The sequence below is a fragment of the Pseudopipra pipra genome, chromosome 5 (genome assembly GCF_036250125.1).
Source record: "Pseudopipra pipra isolate bDixPip1 chromosome 5, bDixPip1.hap1, whole genome shotgun sequence".
Classification (NCBI taxonomy): Eukaryota; Metazoa; Chordata; class Aves; order Passeriformes; family Pipridae; genus Pseudopipra; species Pseudopipra pipra.
The window spans coordinates 61,887,702-61,898,143 of NC_087553.1; the positions used below are offsets into that span (position 1 = coordinate 61,887,702).

General features: G+C 38.3%; 1 protein-coding gene and 1 long non-coding RNA gene across 4 annotated transcripts in view; one reads left to right on the plus strand and one right to left on the minus strand.

Moving 5' to 3' along the window:
- Positions 1-2,757, plus strand: part of NAMPT (nicotinamide phosphoribosyltransferase) — a 29,683-nt gene extending 26,926 nt beyond the window's left edge. For all 3 annotated transcript variants that reach the window (XM_064656334.1, XM_064656332.1, XM_064656333.1), the window contains one exon: positions 639-2,757. In XM_064656334.1, coding sequence (XP_064512404.1) covers positions 639-752 — 114 coding nt within the window. In that variant the 3' untranslated portion in view covers positions 753-2,757. The remainder of the gene's footprint in view (positions 1-638) is intronic.
- On the minus strand, positions 1,135-10,155 carry LOC135414959 (uncharacterized). Its single transcript, XR_010430919.1, has 2 exons — positions 10,067-10,155; positions 1,135-9,735 (listed from the first exon to the last, which is right to left on the minus strand). It is a non-coding gene; the product is annotated as an uncharacterized LOC135414959 (long non-coding RNA).
- Between the last annotated feature and the right edge of the window lie 287 nt (positions 10,156-10,442).

Consider the following 10,442-nt stretch of genomic DNA (forward strand, 5'->3'; position numbering starts at 1 on the left):
GATGAAATCATTCACTAAAATTTTTTTGGTCTTGGGGTATTAGAGAGGGTTATTTGTGTGGTACAGGTTCTGGGAACAACAGAGAAGTGTCCTCTTTTGTGAGGCCATTTCCCTAAAGCTCCAGGTCCTTGCAGTAGGTCACCAAGCACAGGGACTGCTCAGTGTTGCTGTTGTGCTGACTTTTTGAGTGCCACACTGAGCTTATTGCCCTCCCAGTGTGCTGCTTTACAAAGTGAATATGAGCAAAGGGCACTGTGAAGAAAATTTTTTTTTTTTTTTGTAGTGGGGAAAAAGATTTAATTTAATATAAAATTGTAAAAAATCGGTTTGTATTTGATTGGTTGAGTGTCATCTTTCTTATATTTAGTGCGTATTTGGCTTTGGCCAGGTGTAGGTATCTCAATCAAGGCACTACCCAGCATAAAGCTGCTGTCTGTGCACAGGATGGCCCAAGCCAAGTCCTTTCTTTTGACTAACCATTAGTGAAAAATATCAGAAGAAACTGTAAAGATTATCTTGATAGTTAAAGCTCTAGTCTTACCAGCCTTGATTTGTGTGCTCACTTTAGAGTTTGTGTAACTTGTGTTGTTTGATCATTTGCCAAATTGCTCTTGCTAAAACAATGGTGTTTCTTGCAGGACCTCCTTCACACTGTATTTAAGAATGGAAAGGTAACAAAGTCATATTCATTTGATGAAGTAAGACAAAATGCCAGGCTGAAGAACAGTGAATTACAAACAGCGTCTCACTAAGTTCCATTCCATGTCTGTGTATGTGTGTGTGTAACAAGTTCGTACTGCATACCTACTGGTTTATTGTACAGATTTGTGTGTTTGTGTTTTATGACATTGTAGCCAAATTATTTGTTGGTTTATGGACATACTGCCCTATCTTTTGCCAGTCTTTAGAAGATGAAATCAGGAAACGGTACTTACATTGTAAAACATATTTAATGCTAAAGTGTGCTTTTTAGGGCCCTTTGCCAGTAGTGATTCAATCTGGTATTGATCTTTTCACAAATGAGACAGAGCTGAGAAACTTTTTTATATATAACAGAATATCACAAAATGGATTTACATAAAATTATCATGATTGCTTTATGTTTATATTTAACTTGTATTTTTGTACAAACAAGATTGTGTAAAATATATTTAAAGTTTCAATAATTAAGTCTTTCCAACTTTTCATGATTTTTATGAGCACAGACTTTCAAGAAAATATTTAGTGGGGGGGGAATCCATTGCCTTTTGTCCATTAATCAGCAAATAAAACATGGCCTTAAAGTTTGTTGTGACATTGTTCCATTTGACAACTAAATCAGGACTCGTATCTCCTTAAGATCCCATAGAGTTGCTGACCACACCATTTCTTGTAGTTGTCTGTATTAGTAAATCTGCATTAAGCAAAATTACTGTTCTTACTAGAAGGCTTAGGTACTACAGATCTTGCTAGCACAGTAAGGTTTGTAAGTGAAATGCCAAATTTGAAAGGATTCTCTACTGCAACTTAACTTGCCAGGTCTATCCCACTTGGTATATGCACCTCAATATTTTAAGAGTAAAGTTTTTAAGAGATCTCCTCTTCCACTATAGAATATATGTGTAAAATACTGAAATATGGAAGCGGTGTATTTTAAAGTAATTACACTTCTGGGTTTATTTTTCATATGCTGTAAGTGACATGACTTTAAAGCAAAATACTGGACTGGGTAGTGCACTTTTTTACTTTTTTGTATTTTTTTCATTGATTTGCCTTTTGTCAGACTGGATGTTAAATTGTAAAAATGTTTAACTATTTTTGTTAACAACTTTAATAAAAGTCTATGCTAGCCAAACTCCTACATGAATGCAGACCTGTTTCCCCTTCTCGCCCCATCTCTTTGGGATGAGGAGGGGCTTTTATTCTGCAGAGGGTAGCTGTAAAACAATATGTTTGAGATATAGCTTTGAACTGTCTGCACTTGATTGTATTTGCTCTCTGCATATGCTTGATATGAGTATCTGCTGGAAAACAAAACTGTTGAGGATTTTATTTGAGAAGCTATGTAGCAACCTCTGAAATGTTTGATAGTACTGTAGGATGGCTCTCACTAGAAAAGTACCTCCCTTAGAAACAAAAAGCTACAGCAAAAGCAAACAGCTCCTGTTATGCTGGTGATCAGCTATCAGCCAATGGCTTAATATGCTGATATAATTAATGCTTCTAATTAGTAAACAATGTTACTGGAAAATGTTAGGGGGCCTCTAAAATAATTTAAACCTACAAAATTTTATAAAATGTGCTTTTAGAGGAAGCTTGAAAAGCCATACTTCATTATTCCTATTCTCTCACCAAAAAGGGCCACATCAAAGCATCCATAATATTTCTAGGGTTTGTGGTTAAGATGTTTATGCCCAGTCTCAATAGTTCTTGTTAATAAAAACCTGTTTCTCACTTGTAGTGTATGTAATTATACATTTAAGTGATGTATTGTTTCAAAAATAGTGTTTTAGTAAGACTCTAAATGCTGACCTTTCACACTGAGGAACTGCCTTCCCTTTGCTATTAATTATATAGTTTGGTTTTGGCCAGGAAAGGTTTTGAATCTGGACCTAGGATCAGTAGCAGGTATTTCACTCTAGGATCAGTAGCAGGTAAATAGTACAGAGCCTATTTCACTCCTCCACATGTGTACTAGGGAATTCTATGATGTATGGTTTAAAAAACAATAAAGTAAATGCTGCTTTCATTCTGTACCAATAAAAATTTTGATAACTATTGACTACCCATAACTGATATTTTTGTACTTGAGAACTGAGGATATACTGTGGAAGCACTGTTTTCTTGTGTACCATGAAATACGTTAGTAATTATTCAGTATTGTCTAAAACTTTCAGCTTATTAGTTGGAAACTCAAAACAAATTCTCTATTTGTGCATGTCACTTTCAGAAGGTTGTAACGTCACTCATTTTATTAAATGTTAATATCTCTAAAAGGGAAAAAAGAAAAAAAAAAGAAAAACACCTGGTGCTATTCAGACTTGAATACTTGTCTCTGTGTTTGGCGGTTTGACATTCTGGGCAGCAAGGAGTTGACAGAAATTACTGCAGTGCTTGAACCATACAATATCCTAATTCTTCCACATGAAAGCAAACAGCATGTTTGTTTGCTTTAAATTACTAGATTTGTAGTCATTGATATATTTTAATTATCCCCATTTCATAATATAATACAGTATTTGTATTTAAAAATAGGAATTGGAAATTTTGTGTTTAATACTCTGATTTGTAACCATATTTAGCATAAGAAATGAATTTTGTAATACTATTTTTTTCTTCAGCTGCATGATTATAAAAAGATGCTTTTTTGGTACTTTGAAAGATCTGAGGAGAGAACAGAAGAATACTTTACTGTTTGGTTTGCCAAAATCAAATCAAAGCTTAAACAGTTCTTTTCTTATAGGTTTTTACATTCCTTCTTGTTTAGGGAAGAATAAATATTCCTCACTTAAATCCTCTGTTAAAGTAAGTTTAATGTACTTGACATCAAATACCAGTATGTAACACACATGGAAATAAAGTTTAGTTCTGGCAGCGAAAATAATAGCCATCTGACTGTGTCTTAAAGTTGTGATGTTGGGCATCAGATGTCATTCCTGTGCTCTTTGTTGCCAAACACAGACCAGAGCAGAGCTGTGCTGTCACTGCAGCCCTCTGAGGAGAGCTGTTCTGCTGGCTTGCAGGCAGTCTGGGGCAAAGTGATTGAATTTACAGTCAGCTCAGTTCTAGAGAAGAGAAGGGAAACTGGGCACTGGGGGTTTTTTCTGCTTTTTTTTTTTCTGGAGTGAGTGCATCTGTGCTTCAGCATCTTTTCTGTATGTGCTTAAAACTGAAGCACTTGTAATTGAATATATAAGGAATTATCCTCTATATTTGACATAATCCTTTCTCAAATAAAGAAGATTCATTGTTTAAACTTTACCTCTGAAGTCACTAAAAATGCTTGTTTAAAAGCAATTTAACCATCAGTGTTTTAGCCTTCAGTTCATTTTAGTATCTGTGAAAAAAATAACGTCAGCTTTTTGGCAGAGAGAACATCTCGTCCCTTTGGACTGGATTTTCATAATTAGAAGTCGTCATACTTTTAACTCCTGCATGACTTCAAATTGCAGCAGGTACCTTACAGACACATCAGTATGGGTGTATAAGGCACCTCCTGTAATTTATCATCTGTCATTGATCATCATTTGTTGCTGGTCCCTTCAGCTCATGCTGTACTGTAGAAGCCTTTTAGCACTTGAATTTAAAGTGTTATATTATCTACAGAGAATCTGCCCAAGTGTCAGGCAGGCTCCTCCTCCTTTCCGTACTGGTAAAACCCACCAGCCACAACACTCCAGATTTTCTCACTCTAGTCACCCTTTGTGCAAAAGTAATTACCGGTGTGAGTGTGCAGTGGTGGCTCCCAGGTCACTGCAAGGAGTCAGCAGGGAAGTTCCAGGCCTCAGACTGTGCAGAAGGCAAGGGACTCACAGGAAGAGATTTATGTCCTCCAATTCTACTCTAAAAACTAAAATAATGGCTGTGCTGAGTTGCTCAAGGCAGGGACTGTGAGGGTGCATTTGAACAATGGTAACTGCATCTCTACCTGGTAACATTGGGGTTTCTTTGTCCATGAGAGCCCTATCAGGGTCCTGCACATCTTCTCTGTCAAATTTGTAAACACCTGAGTGAAAGATCATCCTCTTGTCTTAAAACTGGTGGATAGAGGCCTTATGTGGAGAGCTGCATGCCTTCTAAATAACCAGATGATCAGAAATAAGGAAATACTGAGATGAAAGATGCTTTGTGAAGTCAGGCTTACTGAAATCACAGTTGTTAACCATGGATGTTATGTTCTTTCGGGGTTTTTTCCTGTTTCACTAGCAGCATAACTGACTTCGTTGATTATTTTAAGACACCTTCACAGGTATTTAAAGATATTTGCTTTTAATTCATGGTAAGGGATGAAAAGCACTTAGCGCTAGAGCATTTCCAAAAAGTATTTTTCTGTGGCACAGTATTTTGTTGAAAGGTACCCTGATACCTGCTATAACATAATCCAGAGAAATTCAGAGGATATGGGAGGGTAGTCAGCAAGATTCTTCTAAAGTAACATATTTTGCTCCATATAATTTCGTTACTAATCTTTGTCTGAGGACTCCTAACTGCTTTTTGAACACAATTTGTAGAACTTTCAATTTAGGGTGAGGTTTCCTGGAATCAGAATGGCAGTCCTCTCTCCTGCTCCTGGCTGGAGTAGAGAAGTCTCTTAAGGATGGCTCTTAAGGAGCCATCATGCCTCCAGCAAGGTTTTTACTTCCCTCTTATAAATATCAGTAGAAGGGCAAGTTTATTGTTTGTTTATCTTCGAGCCAAAAAACCAGTAAATTTGGGTTCTGTAACTTTTTTCCCCTCCAGCAATTTAGTTTCTATATAAATCAAATCAAGCTATTTCACAGATTTACTAGATAAATTTGCACAAGCATACTCTAATTTATTAATATATGTAACTATTTACACTTTCTAGTGTTTTGTTGGTTAATATTGAGATCTATAAGATCTGAGGATTTGATTCTTGGTAATTCTTCCAATGCTTGTGCGAGGAAGCATATTGTATATAGCCATGTAATTATAAATTGTTGAAAATTACTTCAGAATTTTTTATTGTTACAGTACTTAAGAAATTCAAGTGGATAGATAAAGGATGGATCTGAGGGCTGGACATTTTTACTTCTTTGTCATTAGTTTAGGGTATTAGTGTAGCTATTTAGAGCTTTCCCATCAACTCTTTTATACAAAAGGAGATGAGGAAACTTATTTTATAATGACTGAGTATTCATATCACCAGAATATTAAAAAAGTAATGCACATGTCAGACAAACAAAAGGACTCTAAACCTTATGTCTTCTAAGGTAAAGGGAAGAACTTCAGTCTCAAAATTCCTTCCCTTTCCTACAACTGGGAGAAGAAAAAGCCTGTTTGCTCAGAACATTTGGGATGTGCCTTCCTCAGCTTTCTGGCTGTAAACAACGAGGCTGGTGTACTCTTCCCTTTCAAGGAATTTTTCCCTATTCCAAAAGATGCTACCCTATTTTCAGCATAAGGAATTGTGGTTCACGGTTGGATGTGTCAGAAGGATGACATACCCCAGCAATTTAATAGGATAATCTCTGGGTGAAATGGCTTTGGGTAGAGATACGTCTGTAAGTCACAGAAAGGTCAGAGCATGACCTTTCTAATCTCCCTCTGGTGGGGGTGCCTCCCTGCCATTTCTGTCTCAGCTGAGCAGGTTCAAGTCTATAATCTGCTGTGAAAACATAGAATCTGTACAACCAAAACAGTGTTGCCGAGTCCCTGTGATAACAAAGCGGTGGTCTGTTACTGTGCCCCAGTCTAACCTTAATCCATTTTTCCAGGCTTGTAGCTTGTAAAACTTGTTAAACCAAATGCCAGTGACAAACTTCATTAAAGCTCCTGTTCTTCTCACACACTGTGGGTTTTGCAGTCTCACCTCCAGCGCTGCTGCTTGAAGACCATTATTTGTTTTTATTGCTACTGTAAATCTCCAGAAGATCAAAAGAAAGATTTCACCTCTGTACAAGGTTTTGCAATCCTTACACCTTCTGACAAAAGCAAATATATTTTTACACTAAAACTAAATGAGAAAAGTAATCCTTTGCTGCCATTTGTGCCCTGAGTTGCGACCATGAAAATGTTATAGACACGTGAGAATCTGGCAACAATAAGAATTTGTTCTCTTGAAAACTGGTTTCCTTGTAAAAGCCCTATAAGGAAAGATACTCTTAGAACCTTTACAGTAACTGGTGAAACATTGCTGAATACTCAAGCACTTCAGCTTGTTTTCTGCAGGTGCTTCTTGACTGACCAGGTTCCAGTGGGTTGCTCACAGGTCATCCCATCAGACAGAGGCTGCACTGGCACACAGAGTAGCAAGACAAAGTTCTCCAGATAAAGACACAGAGACTACAATGCTGGGTCTGGTGTGTGCTGGGCAAGTCCCACTACTGGAAATACCCTGTCCCACTGCCATCCTGGACCCCAAAGGAAAAAATGCATTTTTGGTGGGTTTGCTGAGCCTAATTCAGCTCCAGCTCTGCTTATAGCTGTGGAGACTATTCCCATGGCTGTTTTGTTGTAAGAAAGCATGTACATGATTAATTCCTGGTCGGTCTTTCACAGCTCGTACTGGATTAGGCAAGACCTGAGAAGAGTTTCAGTAGTTTCTTCCCTGTTACAATGGAGTGCTGCCCAAAAAGACAAGAACACATATGGTTATTGAATATGTTGTGTGCTGTAAACCAGCATGAGAGGAGGAGTGACTTTGTGGGTTTTAGTATGATTGTAAATAATAATTCCTTCCCAAGTCAATTGATTAGACACAAGTGCTGTCACTGAGATGGTTGTTATAACACCTCAGCAAAGACAAGGCTATCGAGCTGCCTCTGGTTCTTTTCCAACTGACTTTTTTTTATCCACTACTCTCTTAAAACACATGGAATTTGAGAAGTACTACTACCATCAAGCAGCCATGGGTAATTTTCCTACAATGGAGTAAAGCTCAGTGTTACAGTCTGTTCTTGACTAACCTTTGAATGGCCTGCTTTTGGTTTTGTTTGGTTGGTTTTAGTCCTACTGAGCTTTGTACTGACATTTTATGAAACTATTTTTTATAACCCCAGGATTTTCAATTTAAGAGGTAGTAGATGAATCATAACATGTCACTTCATGCAAGGTTAGGATTATTTTCTCCTATACACATCAGTTTATGCTGAATTTAATCTACTATTTTAATTAGCAATCACTGTGTTTCATAACGCCTTTTGCAATTCTTCACAATCAGCTCCCACCTTTATTACCCTGTGTAACTCAGCACCTCCAGCAAGCTGTCACTTACTTGCCCATCCTTCTCTATGTTGTTTAACAACATGTTAAGCAGCATGAGCTCCAGCACTAAGTTTCACGCTCTCTGAGAAAGCTGAGTAATTTTCCTCCTATTTTGTATCCTTTGATCCAAGTGGTATCCTTGTAAGGACCTCCCCTCACGTCTCAAAACTTGTTAGCTTCCTTCGAGACTTGATTAGAAACCTTGCTGAATGCCTTTTTGAAATTAAAATAGGTTGTATTAGAAGGGTCTCCCTTATCCACACACCTGTTGATTCTTTCAAAGGACTTCAAAAAAGTAACTTTCTCTTGTACTTATATCAATCAGAATCTTCCTCAGGAGCTTAAATTCGTTCTTTCTACTGTAATTTCTCCCTTGGTCTTACTGTGCTTTTGTCCACAAGATCAAAGGTCTTTTGAAAATTTGGAAAATCTGACTCCAGGCAACTCAGGGAACTTGTGAAATGGATTCTTTTTCTCATGCTGTCTTTGTCATCTTGCAGTACAGTGCTCAGTGGTGAATGGCATAATGCTGACAAGATTCTACAGTGGAGTACCTTGGGATAAGAAAACCAGTGAGCCATTAGGACAAATATGTTCTTCAGGTTTGAATTAAAGAGGAACAGTTACCAAGTGACAGATCACCTTGTGGGAGGCTTGTCACCTGGTGATGCTTCTCAGGGACTTGCATGAACAGGAAATCTGAACATAATAAAAGAGGCAACCCCAGCAGGCACTGTGGACTAGAGGCAGAGATAACCTAACCTAGTTTGCACAGTGCTCATCCTTGGACTCCTAAAAAATTCTTCTGTTCAGCAAGGGACTCTGGACTAAACCTGACTCCAGAATGCTGGGCATCAAGTGAGCACTGGCCACTGGTATTTTACATATACTGACTGTACAGGGATCATATGCAAATAAGTATATGTACATATATATATACAGTTTGCTCACAGGAAATGTTCATTAATACTAAGAACATTCTAATAGTGATTGTTCACGCACTATGATCTTTCTTAAACTCTACATACAGGGATCCTTGCTCTGCTTCTTCCTGATAACTTCATTTTATACATGAAAGGATTGTGTAAGCAGCCTTTTCAGCTACTACCTGACTGGCAACTTATGCTGAAATGATCATCTATGATTACTCCTCAATCTTTTTCTGGATTACTGCTTGCCAAGAGACTCCACATGTCTGTCTGTATCTGGTGTTGTGTAAATTGGTATTTAGCTACCTGCCAGTGGATGTCATGGGACTGTGATCAGGCAAGTCAGGTTTGCATAACAATAACCTGTCTTTGTCCCTCTTTATTACTTCTTAATTTCAAATGTCTTTCACAGACTTTATCAACAGAAATTTTATGTCATTGTCTAGGTCACCGATGAACAAACTAATTGTGGCAACAAGACCTCAGTCATTTGGCACCACTGCTAAATACAGTCCTGCTCATTGGTGAATCCTAATGATCAATATTTTGAGATCAGTGAAAGAACTAGTTTTTAATCCACACAGTTAATTATCTGAAAATTACATATTGCTTGAGTTTTTAAAACCAAACACAGTGTTGCCCTAATGTCTTAGAGGAATTAACATTGTATTATGATGGTTTTCTTTATTCAGCAGACCTGAAAAAGTAAAATAATGAAAGAAAAACACAACAACCCTATTTCATCCCCTTTGTTACTACCAGCCAGCAAACTGCTCTGGAATGGAAGGTTAAGGACAGTCTCCTCCACTTGGGATCTCCTTCTCCCTTTAGCTTTGAGCAGGACTCGGTGCTGGGCAAATCTTGGTTTCTCCTGCAATTCCTAGTGATGAAAAGAAATGTCGTTAGGTAAGGAATTTGTTGGGAATATTTGGCTGGAGAAAATACAGCACCAGAGGAGAAGGGGGATATGTGCATTAGCTAGGTGAAGTCACAGAAGAAGTGGGGACCATCACCCTGGGGACTGTCCTGCCTGGCACAGCCCAGACCTGGCAGTTCACCCATCCCTGCTCCAGCAACACTTGAAAGTTTCTGAAATGAACATAAATGTAGTGTTCCCCCATGTTTAGGGGGAACAGTTCACAAAACAGTGAACAATGATGATGAGGTAGGAAAAGACAATAAAGGAACAACATTTTTAAGGGAGAGCACACCTTCTTCTTACAATACACGTGGTCCAGCTCAAGCTGGTGATATGGTTCTCCGGTGAGAAGGACAGCTAGTCCCCAGCCCCTGGGGACTGCCAGTGGTAGTCATACATGCAGGAAGGCCCAGGTGGTTTTCTGTCAGCACTGATTTTCTGAAGACAATACACACGTGATCACAGAAGAATGAGTCTGAGGTCTGCTTGCCTTTCAAGGAAAGCTATCAATGCCATTATCCAAGCTTAAGAATTTTGTTTGAAGGGGATGCAGGGTTCTGGGGTGTTGGGATTCTGCGGGCACAAGATTGGGATAGCCATTGTTAGTAATAAGACCACCAGCAGGCAAGGGGCTGTTCTACCTCTGACCCATGCTGGGCTTTCCTACA